Source organism: Drosophila bipectinata, chromosome 4 (assembly GCF_030179905.1).
Source record: "Drosophila bipectinata strain 14024-0381.07 chromosome 4, DbipHiC1v2, whole genome shotgun sequence".
In the NCBI taxonomy this organism is placed as follows: domain Eukaryota; kingdom Metazoa; phylum Arthropoda; class Insecta; order Diptera; family Drosophilidae; genus Drosophila; species Drosophila bipectinata.
In genome coordinates, this window is record NC_091740.1 from 17,713,112 (window position 1) to 17,738,597 (window position 25,486).

Genomic DNA, 25,486 nt, shown 5'->3' on the forward strand with positions numbered 1-25,486 from the left:
TCCGCGTCGACGTTTCCACGCGTCCATATTTCCGGTTCTGGTTGTTCATCATCTGGTTCAGGGTCCTCTGGCTCGTGATCTTCTGTTTGGCTGCCGTCGTTGTCATCTGGGTCGTCATTTTCTGGTCGATCAACTGCTACTGGTTCAATGTCGATATTGATTGGGAATTCCATAAAATCCTCGTACTTATAGTCGTGCCCCAATAAGTGTGTAAAAACGACATCTCGGCTTTTAATTAAAGTTTTGGTTTCTACATCATACAGCCTATAAGCTTTGGCATCGCTGCAGTATCCAACGAAAACACATTTCCTGGATTTTGAGCTGAATTTACTTTTCGATCGTTTGTCCAGTGAGTAAGCAATTTGACCAAACTTCTGCATATGCTTCACAACTGGGATGCGATTGTTTCACAGCTTGAAAGGCGTTTCTCCACATAGGCTTCTTGAAGGACTTCTGTTTCTTATGTAGTTAGCTGTGTTTACTGCTTCGGCCCAGTAGCTCGCAGGCAGAGCAGCCTGTAACATGAGACAGCGAGCCATTTCTACAAGGGTTCGGTTTTTACGTTCGGCTGTGCCGTTTTGTTGAAGTGTATATTCAACGGAATACTCATGCTTTATTCCTTGAGCTGCAAGGTAATTTTTGAACTCATTATTGGTGTATTCTGTGCCGTTATCTGACCTGATTGTTTTTAGCTTCTTTCCAGTTCGTCGTTCTACGTAGTTCTTGAATTCTTTAAATTTTTGGAACACTTCTGATTTACTTTTGATAGTGTAGAGCTCGCACCATTTCGAGAAGTCATCTGTAAATTTCAGAAAATAACGGCGGCCTCCGTGGCTGTTTACTCGCATGGGCCCGCATACGTCGCTGTGAATTAATTCTAGTACATCCCTTGCCCTTGAATTCGATACTGGGAACGGCTTCTGGGACTGCTTCCCCTTGATGCATATTTCACAAATTGGGAAACTTTCCTTTAGGTTTACCTTAGCTCCTTGAACTTTGCCTTTTCCGATCAGTTCTTTCAGATCCGGCTCATTTAGATGGCCGAAACGCACATGCCATTCTTTGATGCTGTTTTGCTTACTTATAGCGATCTGGCTGCTTTCTTGTGTTTCCTCGATCTGGTACAAGTCCAACTTGCGAGGAGCGGTAAAAAATAATTCTCCTCCTTTGGCTCTAACTACCTCAGCTTTCTCTTTCTTGAATATTACATTGAAGCCGTGATCACATATTTTTGAGACCGATAAGAGATTGGTTCTTAAATCCGGCACATAGAGTGCGTTTTTCAGGCTGGCGGTGAACTTGTTGTTTGGGGAGAACTGCACGGATCCACATCCTTTTTTATCTGTGGCCTCATCATTTGCCAGTCTGAGCTTCGAGCCTTCAGCTGGCTCCAGGGTATTCCAGGCTCCTGGCTCCAGATATTTTTCTGTGAGCACATGTGTGAAATTGCTCTAGAGTCTAGACACCAGTTACTGCAATCACTGTTTGTATAATTAGCAATGTTGATGTACATGCTTTCGCTCTGGTTCTTCATTGGATTTGATCTGAACTCAGCTGCACGGTGACTGACTTTTCACCAGCTGTAACATTTAAACTTAAACTTTTGATTAGTGCTTAGATGTTTCGGCTTGCTGGGATTATACTTCTTGTGCACCAATAATGCCCCAGGCGTCGACTCGCTTGGATTTCAGTTTCTTGCCTCGAATTCGTCTAGTAACTTAATTTTTAGTTCTACTGTTGATATTAAGTTTTCCTGAGTTTCAATCGCAATTCGAAACTGTTCGTACTCCTCTGGTATACTGTATAGTAGCAAGATGGATCGTCAATATTCAGCAGATTAACTTCGTTTATTTTGTCAACTAAATCGGAAAACTTATCTATCAGGCATGCTCCGGTTTTCCCTTTCGGTTTTCGTTTTGGGACCAAAACCGAGATTTTCGTTTTTAGGTGCTCCGGTTTTCACAAATTTTAGTTATCGTTTTGCTATCGAAACGTTTCATTTCTCATCATTTCTTGCTGCCGAAACAGCTGATTTGAGGTTTGGTCAGCAGCAAACAACGCAAAAAAATGCCTTTTTTATTTTCAATTGCATCTTTCGAAGCCAAAAGAATTAAGGGGTAAAGCCAGAAAAGCCAAGTTAAGGGGATGCCACCTTTTCAATGGATTTCATTTTCATTTCATTCCGGTGTTTTCAACAATTTTTTTTATACACTTTTAGCACAAACCTAATAAAATTAAATTAATTAATTAAAAAAAAAACATATTTTACCCAATTTCAACAAATTTATCGCCATCCGTTTGATTATAAAAGTATTTTTAACTTGCTTTTTCATTCTATCAAAAGTATGGCAGCTTAGGCGATAACCCATGGTGTCGGACTTATCGGTCGCTCACCAAAACGAAAATTGTTGTTGCCGACGGCAAAATTTTATATCCAAATTTGAGGTGGGGTCAGAAATTACTTGTTTTAAAAAATAATAACAAGCCTAATTGATCTTCTAGAGATCTTAAAAGAACGGCAATAAACCAATAAGTCAACTACTTTTTTCCTTTTGCAAATAAGATCCGATTTAATATAGAAAAAAGCATTTACTTTTGATTTAGGCAAGACAAATTTTTTCGTTTTGGAATTCGAAAAAATCTTGTGAAAGTGAAAACGGGAGCACCAATTTTTTTGTTTTCGTGCATTGTTTTGTGCGGGCTGCATTTGTATTTTCCAGGTGTCGAAATTGTCTTTGCCCAAAGGCTCTATGCATATACTAGCAATACTCATTTTGCTTTTTGATCTGCGTTTAGTTATGCTACAGAAGCTAACATTTCACGAAGCTAAACAAGCAACGAATATGCTTCTTTCCTCTGTTGCCAATAAGACGCCTTCTTTTGCGTCCCCAGAAGTCTCAGACTTTTACATGCACACGTGATGTATATATGTGTGTGCCGGCAATTTCACCACAAATTGAATTTTGCAATTTGAACTCACTATTTGTTCACTATCCTTCTTTGAACTATTCTCTGGCGCAGTGGAAGCGTGCTTGGCCCATAACCTTTTGTATTTTAGGCTGAGCAATAGTTCTATTTATTTGTAATAATGAAGGTGTTGTAGAACAAAGTTGTTGGCGATAGAGGTGACAGAAAACAGAAAAGAGGCCTTAGAGGAGATACTTATAAAAATAACAAAGCTCCCGATATATATTGGGTAGTGCTGCCAATTGTATTTCCAATAGTAAAAATACCGAATTCGGGACTTTTTGCCCATAGTGCACTGTATATACTTGATAATATATAAATAAACTACTTCACAGCATTTCACCCAAACTTTGAAAAACCTGTGAAGTGGTATACAAAGTAACATCACTAGTTACTAAAACAGGCTGATCAATTCCATTTTTTTTTACTCAACGAATAATTTAACTTGCAAAGTTCGAGTCAATCTTGAAACAAAGTCACTTCGGGATTAACTCGTATTTGTATTTTGATTTAAGTAAATATTTTTCATCTTACCTTTTTCTAAACTATCTATTTGCTCGTTTGTAAACGAAGTTCGATTCCGCTGCAACTTTCTTTTGAGTATAAGTCGAGCTTGATCATCTTCATTGTTTCCTGTATTTGATGTGCCTCCATTTGAGTTTTCACCTTCTCCAGAGTTTGTTTCATCGGATTGATGACCATCAAGTTCTGTAATTTAAAACATTTTTCGAAATTTAATAAATGTGTTTTTAGAAATTTATTAGAAAACCGGTTATAAAAACAAACACATAAAGTCTTTATTTTTTGCTTTTCCACGAAAAAGGGAATTCTGAAAATAATTTAATTTACTAGAGCTTGAAAATATCTGTTAAACCATTTTTTTTTAATGCTGTCTGTATAGAAACAAAATACATATTTTCACCGGAACACTTTTCTTTTAGATTTCTAACAGTTCTGGAGCTATCGCTTAATAATTAGATTTTTCTTTTATTCAGATTTTTTTTCGGGCAAATAGGTTTTTTATGCCCGCATGTATATTATACCTGGTCGAAATAAATATTGGGAAACTTTATTTTTTTTAAATAAAATCGTTAATGATTTTTAATTTTTTTTTTTTTTATTTTATTTGTAAATATAGAGTATAGAGTATTTTTATAATAAATACAGAGTATTTTATATATAAAGTTTTAACATGTTTAACACAATAAATTTTAAGAAGAAAAATGCATGTTAAGAAATAATGTAACGATATTTGAACTATCAGATGTTGACATTACAAGTTTATTAAAAAGTTTATTTAACAAGTGCTAATAGATTCCTTACTGGAAAAGTTAAACTGAGAAGCGTTTGCTTCCTTATTCGCTGGTAAGTTACATACTTACAACGATAATTTAATTAAACTCGATCAAATTGTGGAAGTGCATAATAGATCTTAAAATCGGCAAAAAGCCAGAAGGTCTGCTGTATATGAAAAAATTTATAATTTGAAGGCTAAGGAGAAAAAGTTATCAACTGGTAAATTACGCCACTTTTCAAAGGTTAAAAATAATGGCCCAAATACATTTTCAGGTAATTCAAATTATATAAAATATTTCGATATTGATGCAGAAACTATTGCAATTTTGAAGTTGAAAAACGAAAAACGATCTTTATTTTGTATTTAAGCTTTGCTTAAAAATTTGATTCTTATTATATATTATTTACAAATTTTCTACTGTCAAAAACAAATGTTTCTGCAAGGGCCATCGCAAAATGGTACATGTACATATGTATGCTTAACAAACTGTTTACTTTTCAAAAATCTCGAGACCAACAAAATCTGGCTGATGTTCAAAAGTGAAGAGGTGAAGCCTAGCCTTGTTAAGAGGTCAACGAAAAATGGGATCTTACTTTTGAGTGGCGCAAAAGTTTCTTTTTCTCGGACGCTACACTTAGCTACACATAGCTTATTGAGGAATTGCCCGTTCTTAAGCAGATTTTTGGACACAAATTGGTAATGTTTTTATACCCTTGCAGAGGGTATTATAATTTTGTTTTATATTATAATTTTGAGAGGCTCGGGACATCCATTTTTTTTTTTAATTTTAAATCTATTTATATTATATTTTTATACCCTTGCAGAGGGTATTATAATTTTGGTCAAAAGTGTGCAACGCAGTGAAGGAGACATCTCCGACCCTATAAAGTATATACATTCTTGATCAGAATCACCTCCTGAGTTGATATGAGCATGTCCGTCTGTCCGTCTGTCCGTCTGTCCGTCTGTCTGTCCGTCTGTCTGTCTGTTTCTACGCGAACTAGTCTCTCAGTTTTAAAGCTATCGTCTTGAAACTTTGCACACACCCTTCTTTCCTTTGCACGCAGTATATAAGTCGGAACGGCCCGGATCGGCCGACTATATCCTATAGCTGCCATATAACTGATTGATCGGAAATGGTATAACTTTGGTGTTTTTAGAGTTAGAGAGTTTGATTTCAAATTTGACATGAGTGCTATTTTTGGCAAAATATTACGACATGCCAAATTTCATAAGGATCGGCTGACTATATCCTATAGCTGTCATATAACTGGACGATCGGAAATGACCCAACTTTCGTGTTTTTGAAGATAGAAAGGATTTCATTAGGATCGGCCGACTATATCCCATAGCTGCCATATAACTGAACGATCGGAAATGGTATTTGGTAGAAATATCAACTTTCGTATTTTTGAAGATAAAAGTTTGGGACTTTTTTTAGATTTTGTATTGTAATAAATTGGATTATATATTCCTATTCCCATAAGGATCGGCCAACTATATCCGATGTTTGCGATATATATCCGGTTTTAATTGCAAGGGTATATAAACTTCGGCTCCGCCCGAAGTTAGCTTTCCTTTCTTGTTATTCTTTTAATGTGTTTTCCTAAATTCATAATCCAATAAAAAAAAAACAAAATTGTAAAATCACCTTAACATCGTCTCAGTTCGTAATGGAACCCATTGTAAAAATGTCTATAAGTGCGGGTTCTACGGCATTTTGGCAGGCCGCGTCGTGGAACCCGCTCTTAAATGTTTTAATTTTTTCCGTTGTGGAACCCGCTGTAATAATGAAAACATTTGAGAGCCGGTTCCACGACAAACGGCTGGCAGATGAGAGAGGGAAAGAGAGAATTCTATTTTTAGATCGTAACATCTTTGGAACGATGAAAGTTTGATACGTTTTACTCGAACCAATGTGAGAGTCAGAACTATCTTTTACTATCCTTACTCGTCAGCTCTGTTTTTGGTATGTATTCTAGCGCCTCCTTTAACAGCAATTTTAAGTATCATAAAATCAACTTCGAGGGTAGCATAGATAGATGGTGCGCGGTCCTTATTCATGGGGTCCTGGGTTCAATTTCATTAGGGGGCGGTTGTTTCAATTTTGATAAAGTTTAAGTTTAATGATTCTTTTTATATTTACTTTTATTTTTTTATTAATTTTTTCTTTTACTTTTAATTTTAACGTTGTTATTATTATTTTTAATTGCATTCTATTACAATTTATTTAGTAAAACTAAGTGACGGAGGTGTCCGATGACAAAATGCCGGAAGGACTCCCTTGAAATTTTATTAGCGAGACATAATTAAGAATAAAACAATTTTACAATTGTAAAATTAAAGAAAAATATTATAATTAAGGAAAAATAAAACAAAATAATTATAAAAGAAAGAAAAAGTTCAAAGTCCTTACGAGGATTTGAACACAGAAAAATTACACATAGAGTAAGTACTCTATGCATTACGCTACCATCCTGTCTCGATCTGCGGCGATTAAAAGTACTATTTGTTTTACCAACTACGACATCGGCGCGTCGAAAACAGAAACGAGATATTGAAATTGAAATTTGGAAGCCAAAACATTTTTACTCCGTCGTGCGAGCAGTATACATACATACATAGGTTCACATTTTTGTTGACGGATGCATGTAAAGAGTTCTACCAACAAGCTCGAAGAAAAAAGTTGACCGTTTTTGGCCCTGATGTCCCATCTATGTACTTTATAATCTTTGGTAAAATTAAGAACTGAAGAGAGCTAGCAATGGAAACAAATGTAAAAATATGTAAATGTAAGATGTACATAATTTGTATTGTATTTATTTATTGTATTGTATTATTGTATTTATTGTATTTGTTCTTGTATTTGTTTGTATTTTTAGGGCAATTTGCCCTAGATTTTAGAAAAAAAATGCCATTAATTTAAGAAAAATTTACCCTAAATTTTATGGTGCGGTGCCATTGACGTTAAAAATAGGGCGAATTTCTAAATCATAGGGTTATTTTATTTTATTTATTTATTTTTTTGTAATAGCAGGATAACGTTTATTTAAAACTGTCCTTTAGGGACAACCATTAATATGGTTAATATGGTATTAATATGGTAGAAATAAATTAGAGAAGTAAGGGAAGTTCCATCAGGTGTGTCCTTTTTAGTCTTCTGGGCTGCTCGCTGTTGTCCAGCCGGGAGCTGGCCAATAGGTTCGGGTGATTATGAAGCCTCTGCATGTAGCGTGCGCTGCTTCTTTGGATCTCGTCCTTGACCCAAGGAAAATTGAGAACCTCGTGGGGGGTGCGATTGTCATGATAGACGTGGGCCCCAGTGGCGATTCGAAGGGCTCAATTTTCGAACATAGTTCGGACATTCGTCTTGCTCGCAGTGCTCCAGAGCTGTATGCCGTTCGTCCAGATTGGGCGTTTTATGGCCTTGTAAATGAAAAGTTTCGTGGACGTTCTCAGCTTCGATCCCCCACCCATGAGCCAGTAGAAGGATCGAAGTCTTTGATCAGCCTGTTTCCTCTTCTTAATCAGATGGAGCCTCCAGGTGAGCCTCCTGTCTAGGGTGAATCCAACGTACTTGGGATTGTCTTCCTGCGGGATCGGGGAGCCGTTGAGGTTGACTGGAGGGCAGTGGCCTTTGCAGAGAGAAAATGTGGTGGCAGTGGACTTTTCATTATTGACGGCAATGTTCCAACGCTTTTGCCAGTCGCTGAGCGAGTCAAGCTGCAATTGCATCGTTTCTGCTGCCCCCATGGCGCTATCGGCGGTGGCAGGCGGTCAGGCATCTGAAGAACAGGGAGGTCGGCCATCTAAGCGTTGTACATCAACGGGCCAAGAACGCTGCCTTGGGGTACACTTGAGTGAGCTTCTCTTATACCGGAGATGGCCTCGCCGCATCTTACCGCAAATTTACGGTCTTCCAAGAACGACTTTAGGAACTGGAAGTATGGTCGGGTTAGGCCAATCTTTAATTTATATAGAAGACCGGGATGCCAGACTCGAGCGAACGCCTGCTTCACGTCCACAATGACGTCCATGCAGTACTTCTTGGTTTCAAATGCGTCCAGGATGCACTGCACCACCCGATGGCACTGCTCTGGGGTACCATGTCGCCGCCTGAAGCCAAACTGGTGGTCAGGGATCAGTCCAGCCTCGTCAAATACTGGCAACGCTCTGTATTAAAAATACTCGTTCCAGTCCAGCCAATACTCGTTTACCTGGGCACGTTTCCATGTGGACGGAAAGTACCCTATCTCCAAGCATCTATTATAGATCCTCGTAATTAGCTGAATGCTTGGAGGTGGTAACATTTTTAATGCAATTGCATTGATACGATGATCATCGCCCGGGGCCTTGTTGTTGCTCATGATGGTTATGAGCTCAGCTGTTTCCTCCTCAGTCACTGGTCGTATTGGATCGGCGTCCCTAGAAGGCTCGGCTAGCAGTCGGGCAGTTTCAGCAGCATCCTCCGGTGAGAAGCGATCAAAAGGCGTAAAGACACCTTCGAGGTGTTCGGCGAAAGCGTTGGCCCTGTCCATCTCCGATCTGCACCAGCTGCCGTCGGTTCTTTGTACAGGTGGGATCCTTTTCAGCGGCTGTCTGATAGATTTGGTGTTTCGCCAAAAACTATGTTGAGGGTCGCCTGGCTCAAGTTGTTCGACGAACCCGTCAAAGGCCTGCTTTCTTAGTCTTGCCAGCGTTTCTGTCAGACATTTGGTCGCACTATTGAAAGCGGATTTCTCCAAAGGATTCCTTGAGAGCATCCACACTCTTCGGAGTCGTCGCTTTTCAAGTTTGAGTTCTTCGACTTCTGGGCTCCAAAAGTGGATGTCCCTGTCAGTGGCTCGTGGGCGGTTGGAGGGCCTTGGTGCTGCTTTAGAAGCTGCCGCCTGGATATGGGCGGTTAACTCTTCTACAGAGGTGTCGATGTCAAACGGGGAGTCAAGTGTCGGGCTGGGTAGGTATCGTTGTTCAGGTATGATTGGTACTTGTCAACGTCTGTTGTCTTGTAGATCAGCTTTTTGCGGGCTGACCTGAGCAAGGCTGGGGTGAAAAGAGAAGAGGTCTTCTACTTCTCTCGCCTGAGTTCCGGCAGAATCCAGTCCTCCAGAGATGGCGAAGTCTAGGACATCTGGGATTTTGTGAGGATCCGATTACAGGTCAAGTTTCGGGACTGAATTTGCCTGTATAGGGCCGACTAAAGGGCTGGACAGCCCTTGTAAGAGGGCGCTTGTGGTCCGTCGCAGTAGAGGCAGACGGCTGGTTCACTAGCGATTTTGGTGCATTCGGACGATGGGTGCCTATCTTCACACTTTACGCATCTGTACTCCAGATGGCAGTACAGTTTCGTGTACTCGGCTGGCTCGAGGTTAATAAAGAAAATGTTTAGTGGCTTCTTTGTACCTTTTTGCGTGGGATTGTATATATCCCTGACTTTGTGTCCATGGCGGCTGAAACCCTCCTAAATATCCTCCGGGTCGGTGGAGAAGTGGAGGGGTTTTAATGACGATCCGATAAGAGCGCTCGTCTCGGGGCTGGGATGAGTGGAATCGATGGTTATTTTCGCTCAGGAACTTTTTCAGAGTTGAGTAAGTATCCTTGTCTGGAGTCATGACGCGAATAGTGTTGTTAGTGCTTGCCTTGTAGGTCACTACAATATCCCCGCCTAAGAGGAGGGAAATGTCTTTGGAGGCCCTTGATGCTGGATACGTTCGGGATAAAAATTGGGGGCGGTTTGATGATTTCCGCCGTTTTTTCCGCAGATCTCTTGGTCTTCTTGTCATCTTTTTTGTTCATACAGTCAACCTCCATGTCGCTATGATCTTCATCGTCTAAATCAGATAGAATTGCATAATAGTTTTTTTCAATATTAGCTTTAATTGCAGCTCTGGCTACTTCGCTGGTGGTTGGTTCGTCTTCCGTGATGGGTTTTTTAGCAGACTTCCGCTTCATTTCTCCATGCTCGGAGTCGCTGGAATCGTCATCTTGAATATTAGAATAGGCCTTCTTTTTCGAAGGAGGCTTGATTTTGAGGCCAGCTCATTGTGTTGATTTTGCCAGAGATTGGCCGCAAGATTATGTAAATAGGAGTGGTTTTATATTTGTTTGGTGTTTGGAAAAATTAATTTTAATTTTTCTTTTTACTTTTTTTTAACAAACAATATAACGATGCTTTAGGTTACTTTACTTTTTGGTAAAGTAACAGTTTCGTAAAAATCACAAATAACCAAAATTTTTTTTTATTTTTTTTTTTTACCAAAAAAATTTTGTGAGAAACTTGAAATTTCAAACAAGAAAGGAAAGCTATCTTCGGGAGGCGAAGTTGATATAACTTTGCAGTCCTTATGAGAATATAATGATATAACGAGTTTAATACAATACAAAATCTAACAAGAAAGGAAAGCTAACTTCGGGCGGAGCCGAAGTTAATATACCCTTGCAGGTAAAACCGGATATATATCGCAAACATCGTATATAGTTGGCCGATCCTTATGAGAATATGATAATATAACTCAAGTTATTATTATATAGAATCTAAAAAAAACCCCAAATTTCTATTTCCAAAATACCAGAGTTGGTATTTCTACCAAAAACCATTTCCGATCGTTCAATTATATGGCAGCTATAAGATAAGCCGGTCGTTATAAAATTTGGTAGGTCGGATTAACTGACCAAAAATATAATCTGTACCAAGTTCCAGCTTTCTATATTCAAAAACACAAAAGTTGGGTCAATTCCGATCGGTCAGTTGTATGGCAGCTATAGGATATAGTCGGCCGATCCTTATGAAATTTGGTAGGTCTGATTATCTGACCAAAAGTAGTATTTGTACGAAGTTTAAGATTTCTATCTTCAAAAACACGAAAGTTGGGTTATTTCCGATCGTTCAGTTATATGGCAGCTATGGGATATAGTCGGCCGATCCTTATAAAATTTGGCATGTCGTATTATTTTGCCAAAAATAGCACTCATGTCAAATTTGAACTCTCTAACTTTAAAAACACCAAAGTTATACCATTTCCGATCAATCAGTTATATGGCAGCTATAGGATATAGTCGGCCGATCCCGGCCGTTCCGACTTATATACTGCGTGCAAAGGAAAGAAGGGTGTGTGCAAAGTTTCAAGACGATAGCTTTAAAACTGGGAGACTAGTTCGCGTAGAAACAGACAGACAGACGGACAGACGGACAGACGGACCGACGGACAGACGGACAGACGGACAGACGGACATGCTCATATCAACTCAGGAGGTGATCCTGATCAAGAATATATATACTTTATAGGGTCGGAGATGTCTCCTTCACTGCGTTGCACACTTTTGGACAAAATTATAATACACTCTGCAAGGGTATAAAAAAGTCCCAAGCTTTGCTCTTCAAAAATACCAAAATTTATGGTAGCTATAAGATATAGTCGGTCGATCGTTATAAAATTTGGTATGTCGTATTATTTAAAAAAAATAGCATCATATAAAAAAAATACCAAAAATAGCATTCGAACACTCTAACTTTAAAAATACCAAAGTTATAACATTTCCGATCAATCAGTTATATGGCAGCTATAGAATATAGTCGGCCGATCTTGGCCATTCCGACTTATATACTGCGTGCAAAAGAAAGAACAATGTGTGCGAAGAGTGTGAACAGACAGACAGACGAACACGCCCATATCAACCCAAGAGATGATCGCGATCAAAAATATAAGCACTTTATAGAGTCGGAAGTGATTCGGAGATGTCTCCTTGTTGCATACTTTTGACCAAAATTATAATATTCGCGACAAGGGTATAAGAAGATAGGTCGGCTATAGTCTAGGCTCACGATACCGCCCGAGTCCAAGTTCCTTCGAAATCCACGCGTTCATACGGACAGACGGAAATGGCTGTGTAGACTCGGCTGTTGATATTGATCAAGAATATATATACTTTATGGGGTCGGAGAAGATTCCTTTCTCTTTGTTACATACATTCGCACGAATACAATATACACTTGTACTCTACGAGTATATTTTCGGCTCAGATGCACTTTTCAATTTTGCACCTCAATTTTTCCCTCCACATAAGTAAATTAAGAGCAAACTATTAACTAAAAGACAGACAGAAGTAGTCTTTAAAATACCGAATCCAAAAGAAAACAAAATAAAATTGTTTTACTTTGAGCAGATTTATTTTAGACCAAAAATTCTTTGAATGGTTTGGTCAGATCCAATTCTCAGCTTTTTTCAAACTCTGTTTTTATACCCTTGCAGAGGGTATTATAATTTTGTCCAAAAGTGTGCAACGCAGTGAAGGAGACATCTCCGACCCTACAAAGTATATACATTCTTGATCAGGATCACCTCCTGAGTTGATATGAGCATGTCCGTCTGTCTGTCTGTTTCTACGCGAACTAGTCTCTCAGTTTTAAAGCTATCGTCTTGAAACTTTGCACACACCCTTCTTTCCTCTGCACGCAGTATATAAGTCGGAACGACCGGGATCGGCCGACTATATCCTATAGCTGCCATATAACTGATTGATTGGAAATGGTATAACTTTGGTGTTTTTAAATATAGAAATTTTACACGAGAGCTACTTTTGGCAGAATAATAAACTTCGGTTCCGCCCGAAGTTAGCTTTTCTTTCTTGTTTTATATTACTTTTTAGCAGAAAAAAACATAATTCACTTGTGAAATTGGATCCCAGAGATAGCCTGTTTATGATGGAAAACGCTAAGAAGACCCTATTAATTTTTACCTTTTTATATCTTTGCAGAGGGTATTATAATTTTGGTCAAAAGTGAAAAACGCAGTGAATAAAAAAGTATATATGGTATATTTTTTATCAGGATCACCTCCTGAGTATATAAAAGTATACCGTCTGCCTTTCTGTCCGACTGTCTAGCCGTTTCTACACGAACTAGTCACACAGTTTTAAAGCTAGCGACTTCAACCTTTGCGCACAATTTCTTTCCTTTGCATCCAGTGTATAACTGATTTTGTATCACGCAGTATATACTGATTTCTCCATAGCTTTGGTGTTTTTAGAGTAAGGGATTTTCTTCGGATTCAACTTTTGGCAAAATGATTTGACGTACCAAATTTCATAGGGATTCAAATCCGATGTAGGTATTCTATAATTGCACTATTACTTCTCGGTAACTTATCGGTAATAACCCAACTTAGGTTTTTAGAAAATAGCCCCTTTTTTTTGTGATTTTGAAACATAATTTGTCTTTACGACTCTAAAAGGAGATGGAATGAATTTAAGTACTGCACATACACATTTATTAATCTTATATGTGTATTGTTCTACTAGTTTGTATTAGTTGTGTGCCATTGACGTTGAATGTTAGTGAATGTGACAGAAAAATACATGTTGATAGCCTTGAGGCATGCCGCAAGATAGGCTTTACACTGTCTGTATACATACATTTCTGAAGCACATTTTTCATGTTCTGACAGCCGTCTAGAGTACTAAAATGACAGTTGGCATCTGATGCCAAACAACAAAACGAACTAGCAAAACACGAGAGTTGAGCCAACGAATGAAGGTTGAGTTATAATTTGACGGCAGTGTGACACTCACACAGTTAAATATATTAAAGACAACCCCAGATAAGGATACAAAGTGGAGACTCGAAACAAAATTTTATAAATATGTATTATCTGTAATCTATTTATGCACCCCTCAAAATCATCAACGAAAAACTCCAACCCCATCCAATCTATATTCCGAAGCATCTCTAACCGCAGCCACCCTCACGATTTGCCGTTTAATGAAGTGTCATCGGCTGTAAAATGAGTCTGTAAATCGCATTAAAACAAACTATATGGTTAAGGGTAAACCTGTCATCCACGGCAGTAGCAATGTTAGAGGTTGCCTAAAGCGTTGTGTTTGCTCATTTTAGAAAGGAAAGAATCCGTATCTGATATGGTACACATGTTTGCGGCTTAACTTAGACTGAGTGATTTTTCTCTCCTGACTATACATTGATCAGAAAACGTTGCACTCTTTTTTAAAACAGCTGTAGCACCTGTAATAGGATATCAAATCGATCGAAAAAATTGATGAATGAGAGACTAAGATTTTTATCAATAAAAAACCAACTTTAAAAATGGTAGACAAACCATTGTGACCAAGAAAAGTCAAATATATATAGATGAAAATTTAAAAATTCCTCGTCACCAATTGCATTTTTCTTAGAATATATTGTATCCAAGCATTGCCAATAAGTGAACTAAAAAAGTTGTCCAGTTTATTTGTCCAATTATATGTTTCTAGTCGCAAACTAGTCTTTCAGTTTTAAAGCTGTTTAAAGCTGTTTAAATCTTGAAATCAAGATTTGAACTCTTAATATATTTCTATGAAAGCAATATATAAGTCGGATCGACCGGTATCAGCTGACTATATCCTAAAGTTGGCTTATATGTAAGTGGACGATCGAACATGACCAAACTTTTATATTCTGAAAGATAGAGACTTGGGATTTTTTATTTTAAGAAATTGGTTTTTTATGAAATTCTCATAAATGTTAATCGGACCAAAATCTTAACTCTCAATTATCAAGGACTTATTAGCTTTGGCTCCGCCGGCAGTTAGTTCTCGTTTCTTTTGTAATGTAAAAATGACGGGAAGTATTCAACTGAGGCTAGAACGCCAATATGGTTTCGGTTACAGTTTTTAAAAGCGATATTCTGTTGGGAAAAACGTCGAGCGACCTAATCAAGACAATTTATTATGACATCAGTTATTTACAGTTATGGCCACAACTGTAAAAATGTTGCGTACGTTACAATTTGTTAACAATGCTGACGAATTAAAATAAAAAATGCCAAAAATGTGACTCCTTTTTATTATTATAAAATGAACCGTCAACAGAAAGTATGTCTTACAGGGTCTTTTATTATAAAACTCTAAAGACTTCTACTTCTGTGGTTGTCCATCCTTCCTTTCTGGAATAAGAAGTTTAATTGGATCAAATTAGTAGTTTGGCAGCTGAAATAATTGAAAGCTTGTATTGAAAAATATGAACCTAGCAACCAGTAATAGCAATAGCAATCTCACGGAGAGACTTTTCTACATCATAAAGTATGCTAATGAGATAATTTTTGGAACTAAAACGAAAGATAATTCAATGCATACATGGTACATCAGACACAAAACTTTAATTTACGAACTCAGACTTCTTAAATAAAACTCTGGATTGCATTCCGTCATATCAGTCAGCCTTGATATGTTGATGTGTGCCTTTGATCACTTCTGAATCGCCAATTAAAACAAACGGAACTGATTTTTTTGAAATTTTTAAAAATTAATTCTGAACTGAACTAGCTTTGTTGCAGTATATAATCTGATCAAAATCAGCCATAATTGGGATTGATTTTCTGAGCTGAATCATCACAGAAAAAAATGGCTTATTAGGCCTTTTTCATAGACCAGATTCACTGTAGAAAATCTTATATTTTTAATATAGATCAAAAATTGTTAACAGTATTATCCCTAGTACTCGTAGACTACAACGGAATATAGTTTTCGTGTGAATGTAGTATCATAGAGAAGGAATCATCTCCGACTCCATAAAGTATACCATATAGTATTCTTAATCAGCATCAACAGCCGAGTCGATATAAATATATAGTTGATGTTTTTGGAAAAACATTTAATGTTTTAATGCCAAATAATACCAATAGCTAATGTACACCTAGAAATCAAAATTCAGCCAAATGGGATACTCGGAAGCCAAGGTTTAGAGGAGTTATCCACTTTATATTCTGTTTTCAACTTTATGTAGCTATATGTAGGGGGATTAGTGAGGCCTCGATTGTTTTTTTCCCAATTGCAAAAATATGCAACAAAAATTTTTCTTTAAAGTCTATACCTTTGATCTGCACAATTCAAAATTTAATTGATGTGGAAGAAATTAATACCTGGTATAATATAGTTAGGAAACTCGACTATAGCCGTCTTCGTTTTTTTTATTATTAATTGTATTACAACATATTAACACTTTTTTCCAGGGCTTGCAAATAACTGTAAATCTTTTTTTATTCAGAGGCATAGGAAATTTCTCTTCCCGAGCTCTGTATGGCCAAATATGGCCATCTTTGAACATAAAAAATATAAAAGTAGCTGACCCATCAGTTATTTCAAAGCTATAAGATATAGTCGTCCTTCGTGACTTTGAACTCGATAGCTTTAAAGCTGAGAGACTTGCATGCGTAGAAACAGGCCGACGGACATGCTTATATTGACTCTGTAGGTGATCCTCAAAAATGATCAGCATTGAGGTGATCAAGAGTACATAATATACACTTTGTAGGATTGGAAATGTCTCCTTAACTGCGTTGCACCATAGAAAATATCATCTACAGAAGGTTCCAAACTTTAAAATATACCAAAATTAATGTAATTCCGATCAATCGAAAAGTTGGATTCGATGGCATTAAGCTGAAGGAATAGTTTTTGTAGAAACAGACAAATGGTCATGCTTAATATCGACTCGAATTGAAGGCGTCAACTCCAATCATGTCAACTAATTATAATACCCTTTTATGAAATGGCATAAAATAAAAGAAAAGCTAACTGCAGGATGAGCCGAAGTTTGTATACGCTTTTGGTAAAGTGGCAGTTTGGTAAAAATCTTCAAATCTTCTCTTTAAAAATACCAAAATTTACGATAGTTTAATTATATGGTAACTATAAGATATAGTCGGTCGATCGTTATAAAATTTGGTATGTCGTATTGTTTTGAATTAGTGGCATTATATAATAAATACCAAAAATAGCATTCGAACTCTCTAACTCAGAAAAAACCAAAGTTATAGCATTTCCGATCAATCAGTTATACGGCAGCGATAGGATATAGTCGGCCGATCTCGGTCATTCCGACTTATATACTGCGTGAAAAAGAAAGAACAATGTGTGCGAAGAGTGTGAACACAGACGACAGACGGACATACTCATATAAACTCAGGAGGTGATCCTGATCAAGAATATATATAATTTATAGGGTCAGAGATGTTTCCTTCACTGCGTTGCACACTTTTGACCAAAATTATAATACCCGCTGCAAGGGTATAAAAACAGGAGTATGTGGCACGTCAATTTCACTTTAAGTGGACTTAAAATTAAATTTTAATTTTATCGTTTTTTGCGCACCCATGATAAATTGGCCCATAAAAAAAGTTTGGCCTTAACTCTTGAAAGACAGATATAAAAGCATAATAGCCTTTATGTGTCCGATAATAATTGTTAGTTTGCAGCTTAATGTAAAATAAAATAAAATATTAAAATAAAATAATACTAACTCACCCTTTTTTAAGGAAATGTCTTCTGTGTTTATTAGACCTAGGCGGTGTGAACCACCCAAACTTGCAATTTCATGCCTAGGACTTAAAGGCTGACCAGATATTGTTGATGAATATGGCATCGAAGGCATGTTGGGCGCCGATGACATAGGTGTATCACTGCCGCTTAAAGAGGTTGTATACCAAGGTCCAGTCGAATAATGGCGGGAAGACCAACCTTGATGATGCTGATGATGGGTTTGCTGGATACCAGATATCAGCTGATTGCCAGAATGGTTTGTTCCGAAATGACCAGGCGTTTGACACGCTGATGACGCAATGTTACTGGTATCTGTGGATCCTGATGCGTGTTGTGTGTTTAAGAGCCGAAGTTTCTCGTAAACGGCTTCTTGGTCGCTACCTTCTCCAGAATTACTGGCTCCTCCGCTTTCTGAAGAATTTAAAGGCGTTGCCGTCTGAATAAGATCAGACCCCGACGAAAGTGTACCTCTAGTAACACTTTTTACATTGCTGTTATTTATTTGGGACGAAATTTCTAAACTAGTGCTAGTTCCCGTAGCTGTTGAAACACTTGGCCCTGAGTTTTGCTGGTCTTTCTGCGCCGCCAAATTTCTCAAAACACGGTTTATCGATGATACCTACATTTAGGAAAAGATTTTATAAAGTAAATAAAAGACTACATTCGATTTTTTCAAATTTAATTTTTTCGCAGCAGATCTTACTGAAAATATTCATGTTCTGCAAACGATTGAATTACAATTTTGGAAGTCTTTAATATCTTAAATTTGATGCCTGTACTTGACAACGCTTTTCAAAGTAATTCAAAAGGAAACAAAAAAAGGAAAGAATAAACAGCTAACATATAAAAGAGCGAGTGAGTGAGTAAGAACTAAAAGAAAAAGTGCAGTTGAGTGGAAAAATTAGGCTGAATGGCCCTTATCAGGGGATATGGGAGAATTGGAACTTGGGAAAATACCTACCTAGAGTAGGTAACAGAGTAGTAACAGAGTCTTCTTCTAAGTCGATTAAATCAATTTTACCGTCGTTTTTAATAAGTGAAGCTAAATATGGAACATGTTTTTCACAAAAAACATCAATAAGTATTGAAAACTTACGAAATTATTTTTGTTCTAGAGAGTGTAAATTCTTAGAAAAATAATATTTTATCATTACAGGCGTTAAAAGTTTATCTGAGGCCCGGCCAACCAACGGTTTCCCACCCCAAATCCGAAACTGAAAACAACCCAAATGCCTATTCCCGTTGCGAACGTGATTCAGCAGTCCCCTTTGCACTGGCGCGTGAACTTCGACGCTTAACTGTTTGTGGTGGCGACGGGCCGTATTTATTTAATATTGTATTTTTCATACATTTTTCTAGCACTGATTTCCCTTTTTGTCGCTTAATACGCATAAAAGATTTTTCCTTCCATTTGAACGAACACATTTTCCACACAACTGTCAATGGGCTTAGAACTAAAAAAAAGCAGGACGCCATTGGCCACGGCTTCGACCATCAGCATGGGAGTTTCTATCGTATTCATTTGGATTGATATAAAAAAAAAAAACTGCTAGAAAACATAAAATAATGGCGGAAAAAAATCGATTAGGTCGTGCAAAATTACAAAACAGAACACTTATGGAAATAAACTGAGTTTTATTACATTTAAATAAATGGAAATTTATTTGTACTTACGCTGGGAATGTTATCATTAGTGCAAACGTTTTCTTGAAGCAACCGATCGCGTATTTCCCAAGCGAATATGCTTGGACATTCCCGTTTATATTGCGAAATTTTACTGACAACTTCGGCTGTGGCTACACGTGGCTTGGAGCCTCCAATTGCTCGTGGTCGTATGCTTCCAGTTTCATAATACCTATAATGTAATTTTTTGGACACATTTTTTTTTGTTTACAAAAATATTGGAACACATTGTAATTATAACTGCAAAGACCTGTCAACGCATTAAACGTATTTGAAGACCAAAAAGAGAAAATGCATCAATAATAATGAATTTAGCACCAGTTTAAAAAAAAATTTACCAAACTATTCCAAAAAATTCAGCAAATTCAAGGAATAAATATATTTAAAGATGTTAGTCCTTTTTACTGCTTTTCACATGAAAAGATGCGTCAATCAGCGCCCCTTTGGATCCATGTTCCGCCGGATACGCCATTTCTAATAAACTTATTTATTACGTTTTGCCCTTTTTGCCTTTATTACTTAATGCTATTATTTAAAAACAATTGAAGGAAATTTCATCTATATAGTATACCGTACAATGAAATCGGACAATGAAATCCGGACACCTAAGTACTTGCACTAAATGTGAACTTTACATTAGTGTGGTGGAAGCGCGTGTTATTATATCGAGTTAAAATTTGTTCGTTATATCCAAAAAGTATTTTGCTTTCAGGTTCGAAAAGCATTTTTTAAATTATTAAATTTCTTATGTTAAAAAAAATTTTTTTTTAAATGTGTCGAAAATGACTGAAAGGTTTCAAGGGGGCATATTGGCCTTACAATCGAAAATCTTAAGCTTCCGAGGAATAAGCTCTAACGTTGGATTTATTAAGTCTTCTTCTTCTAAGTCTTCTTTTAGAGGATTTCCTACAAAATGTTGAGAAAATCAGAACTCTAAAGCATTTGCCAGGATCAGGAAAGAAAAAGAAGACCAACTACCAACTACTCGAAACCTTTCACGATTAGGCATGACTGATCGTTTCAAATCAGCAAAACATGTAAGAAGTAAGTTTTTCCAGTTAAAAGTTGTCAAAATAAGCACTCGAACCGTTCAAAAGGAACATTGAGGAGGCCGGATTTCATGGCCGGCGAAAAACCCAGTCTTGACCGCAAAAATGCTCCAGAAAAGGCTACAGTGGGTCAAAATGCATGAATCTTAGACTGAACATGATTGGCGAAACGTCATTTTTTGTAACGACACCAAAATAATCCATTTTTCTTACAATAGTATGAGCTAGGTGCGCGCCAAACGCGACAAACGCTTTAACAATAATTGCTTACGGCGAACGGTCAGGCAAGAAGCATGCCGAATGGTCCGGGCATACTTTTCTTACTGGCATTGATCTGGCATTAATTAATGGAACTGTGAATGCTGAAAAGTTCCAAGGTGTTCTGAATCGTCACCTTCTACCCTCAATGAAGGAGCATCTTTTTCATGCCCCAAACATAATCTTTCAGGACGACTCAGGACTTGCTAACGTGCAAAAAAAAAGGGATATATATTTTTTTTTAATTTTTTAAGGATTTGTTTAAACCATAATTAAAGTTTTAAATTTCTAGTATTATTTGCAGAAAAATCGAGTATCAACATTGGACTGGCCAGGCAGTAGTCCTCACTTCTATCCGATTCAATATTGTTGTCTTATTTGAAAAGTTAATTTACATAAAAACAAACACAAAAAATAAGAGAATTTAATTTAACAGTGGAAAGTGTCTGTTATAAAGACATAATTAAGAAAACTAAAGAACACTGTTTAGATTTTATGCTATCAATAATAAAGGCCTAGAGTAAGGCCACCTAGAGTAGAGGGAAAAAGTTTGTTCCTTATTCAAAGCAATTGGTCTTAACAAAGGGAACTTGGAAACATTTCATACAAACATTAGTTTGTGAAAAGCTTATAATGAATAATTTTAAACATTATATACATATAAATTATGGAATACAATAAAAATAAGTAATGAATGTCACTTATATTAATTTTTATGCCATTTTAGAGGGTTTTATAATTTTGGTCAAAATTTTGCAACGCAGTGAAGGAGAGATCTAGGACATCTCATAAAGTATATATGTTCTTGATCAGGATCACCTCCTGAGTTGATAAAAGCATGTCCGTCTGTCCGTCTGTAAGCCTGTTTCTAAACAAAATAGTCCCTCAGTTGTAAAGCTATCATCTTGAAACTTTGCACACACCCTTCTTTCTTTTGCATAAGTCGGAACGCCCGAGATCGAACGACTATATCCTATAGCTGACATATAACTGATTGATCGGAAATACTATTACTTTAGTGTTTTTTATGTTAAGGAGTTCAGATTTCGTACGAAATTTTTGGCAAAATAATACGAGCGCCATATAACTGAACGATCGGAAATGACCCAACTTTCGTGTTTTTGAAGACAGAAAATTGGAACTTCGTTCTAGATTTTACAGTACAGTTGATCCAAACTACTGATTTTCAAACCTATCTATATTTTATGACTATATTTTATAGCCGCCATATAACTGAATGATCGGAAATGGTATTTGGTAAAAATACAAACTTTGGTATTTTTGAAGATAGAAGCATGGGAACTTTTTTTTTTAATTTTGTATTCTTGTAAACTAGTTATATTATTGTATTTTCATTAGTTGGCCGATCCATCCGACATTTGCGATTTATAAGCGGTTTTAACTGCAAGGGTATATCCAAATAGAATCTGTACGAAGTTCTGTCTTTCTGTCGGCCGATCCTTATAAAATTTGATATGTCGTAGTGTTTTGCCAAAATTTTCGTACAAAATCTGAACTCTCTAACTCTACAAACACAAATGTAATAGCATTTCCGATCATTCAGTTGTAATTTTGTGCGTCGAATTATTTTTCCTAAAATAGCATTCGTACGAAATCTGAACTCTTTAACTTAAAAAAGTTTTTTAAAATACATCCCAGTACTGGCGTTGCAAAAATTTGCAATTTTTGGTGGAGGGCGTTGAAAATTTTGAAACAAACTTGAGATGGGTGGGTATTGTAGGAGTTGATATTAACTAAAATTCAAACCATTTATATATAAGCTTAAGGTTTTATGTTTTTAGTTTCTATAAGTATAAAACAAGAAAGGATAGCTAACTTCGGGCGAAGCCGAAGTTGATATACATTTGCAGCTAAAACCGGATATATATCGCAAAAATCGGAGCTAGTTGACCGATCCTTATGAGAATATCATAATATAACCAATTTATTAAAATAAAATATCTAAAAAAGGTCTCAAGCTTCTATCTTCAAAAATACCAAAGTTGTTTTTTCTACCAAATACCATTTCTGATCGTTCAGTTATGTGGTAGCTATAAGATATAGTCGGCCGATCGTTATGAAATTTGGCATGTCGCATTATTTTGCCAAAAATAGCATTCATAATAAATTCTAGCTCTCTAAAAATTCTTACTATTCTGCTTTAAAAACACCAAAGTTATAGCCTTTCCGATCAATCAGTTATATGACAGCTAGAGGATATAGTCGGCCGATCCCGGCCGTTCCGACTTATATAATGCGTGCAAACGAAAGAAGGGTGTGTGCAATATTTCAAGTCGGTAGCTATAAAACTGAGAGACTAGTTTGCGTATAAACAGACAGACAGACGGACATGCCCATATCAACTCAGGAGGTGATCCTGATCAAGAATATATATACATTATAGGGTCGGAGATGTATACTTTACTGCGTTCAACACTTTTGACCAAAATTATAATACCCTTTGCAAGGGTATACAAAAACAGCCCTATAGGTCCCAGAAATGTAATTTATTTTTGTCACGTTGCGCTGAAATCAGTGCTCGAATTGGTCTTAAAAATGTAATTTCAGTCTGGGTCGAGAGTGACAGACCTAGTTTTGTTTCGTGCGGATCAGTAGTTGATATACTTTTTCAGTTAAGAACAAATATGTATCGCATCGGATATAGTTTAGCAGTTCGATCAAAGATTATAAAGTACATGCATGGGACATCTCACAGAAACTAAAATTTATTATGGCGGGTTCCAGCGCTAAACCTGCTGAAACGAGCGGGTTTCACCGCGCGACAAGTTAAGTTTAAGCTATTCTTCCTTCGACAACGAATGAGAGATGCCCAAGTGGAAGAGTGCTTGGCTGATGTGCAGAGGGAAACAAGTTCAAATCAGGCTCGAGACATCCACTTTTTGTTTATTTTAAATCTATTTATTTTATATTTTAATTGCTTTTAAGTGTTTTCCAAAAGTTTCCAAGAAAAACACAAAATTTTGAAATCACCTTAACATCGTCTCAGTTCGTAGTGGAACCCGCTGTAAAAATCTCTATAAATGCGGGTTCTACGCCATATTGATAGGACGCGTCTACGAACATTTAACTGGCAGATGATAGAGAGAAAGAGAGAATTCTATTTTTAGAGCGTAACATCTTTGTAACATCTCTCTCGCTCAGTGTGAGAGCAGAGATCAGAAATATCTTCTACTACTCTATCTTCAGCTCTGATTTTGCTAGGGATTCTCGTTTTTATTTAAATACCAACATTAAGTATCACTGAATCAACTTGGAGGGTAGCCTTGATGGAAAGCGCGCACTCCTTAATTTTGGGGTCCAGAGTTCGATTTTATGAGTGATGTTGTTTCAATTTTTAAAAAGTGAATTTTACTTTTTTGGTACATTTTATAATTTTTTTATTATTATTATTTTTTTTTACTTTTTATATTTACTTTATTATTATTTTTTATTTCTATTGTAGTAAAAATAATTATGTTTTTATTAATTTTATTATGAGAAATTAGCGGAATGGAGAAAATAGTGACTGACGTGTCGGATAACAAAATGACGGACGGACTCCCTTGGAATTTTATTTACCGGCTATAATTTTCAGTTATTTTTCTTGAATGTTATAATTAAAGATAAAGCCTAAAGATAATTCAAAAAAAAAAAAAGAAAAACGTCGAAGTTCTAAGCAGGATTCAAACCTAGGAAAATTATACAGAGAGAAACTACTACTCTATGCATTAGGCTACCACCTTGACTTGACTGCGACTGAACAAAAGTACTATTTGTTCTACTACCACATCGGCGCATTGTAAACAGAAACGTTGAGAAATTGAAATTTCGAAGCCAAAACATTTTTACGCCGTCCTACGAGCAATCACACATACACAAAAAGGCGCACATTTTTTGAGGCCTACATGTAGAGTTCCAAAAATAAAATCGTATGCATGTGCGTCCCCTTTCAACACAAGCTATAGGATTTGGCATGGAGACTCCTACAATACCCACTCATCTCAAGTTTGTTTCAAAATTTTCAACGCCCTCCACCAAAAATTGCAAATTTTTGCAACGCCAGTACTGGAATGTATTTTAAAAAACTTTTTTAAGTTAAAGAGTTCAGATTTCGTACGAATGCTATTTTAGGAAAAATAATTCGACGCACAAAATTACAACTGAATGATCGGAAATGCTATTACATTTGTGTTTGTAGAGTTAGAGAGTTCAGATTTTGTACGAAAATTTTGGCAAAATACTACGACATATCAAATTTTATAAGGATCGGCCGACAGAAAGATAGAACTTCGTACAGATTCTATTTTTATTCCGTTGATCCGAGATACCGATTTTCATAACGATCGGCCGACTATATCTTATAGCTGCCCTATAACTGAACGATCGGAAATAATATTTGACAAAAATACTTACTTTGGTGTTTTTGAAGATAGAAGCTTGGTAATTTTTTTAGATTTTGTATTGTAATAAACTAGTTATATTATTATACTCTTGCAGAGGGTATGATTATTTTGTCCAAAAGTGTGCAACGCAGTGAAGGAGACATCTCCGACCCTATAAGGTATATATATTCTTGATCAGGATCGTCTTTTAAAGCACAGTTTTAAAGCACACACCCTTCTTTCCTTTGCACGCAGTATTTAAGTCGGAACGGCCGGGATCGGCCGACTATATCCTATAGCTGCAATATAACTGATGGATCGGAAATGACCCAACTTTCGTGTTTTTAAAGTTAGAGTGTTCAAATTTGACATGAGAGCTATTTGCAAATTTTGCCTTTTTTGCCAGAGCTATTTGCAAAATAATACGACATGCCAAATTTCATAATGATCGTCCGACTATATCCTATAGCTGCCATATAACTGAACGATCGGAAATGACCCAACTTTCGTGTTTTTGAAGATAGAAAGCTGGAACTTGGTAC

At 36.7% G+C, this 25,486-nt stretch overlaps 1 protein-coding gene across 2 annotated transcripts in view; it reads right to left on the reverse strand.

Annotated features, from left to right (window-relative positions):
* The window catches only part of ey (eyeless), a 63,359-nt gene that overhangs the window by 27,670 nt on the left and 10,203 nt on the right, over nt 1-25,486 (reverse strand). For both annotated transcript variants that reach the window (XM_043213343.2, XM_043213342.2), the window contains 3 exons: nt 19,247-19,427; nt 17,558-18,191; nt 3,502-3,675 (listed from right to left, as the gene is read on the reverse strand). In XM_043213343.2, the coding sequence (XP_043069278.1) occupies nt 3,502-3,675; nt 17,558-18,191; nt 19,247-19,427 (989 nt within the window). The remainder of the gene's footprint in view (nt 1-3,501; nt 3,676-17,557; nt 18,192-19,246; nt 19,428-25,486) is intronic.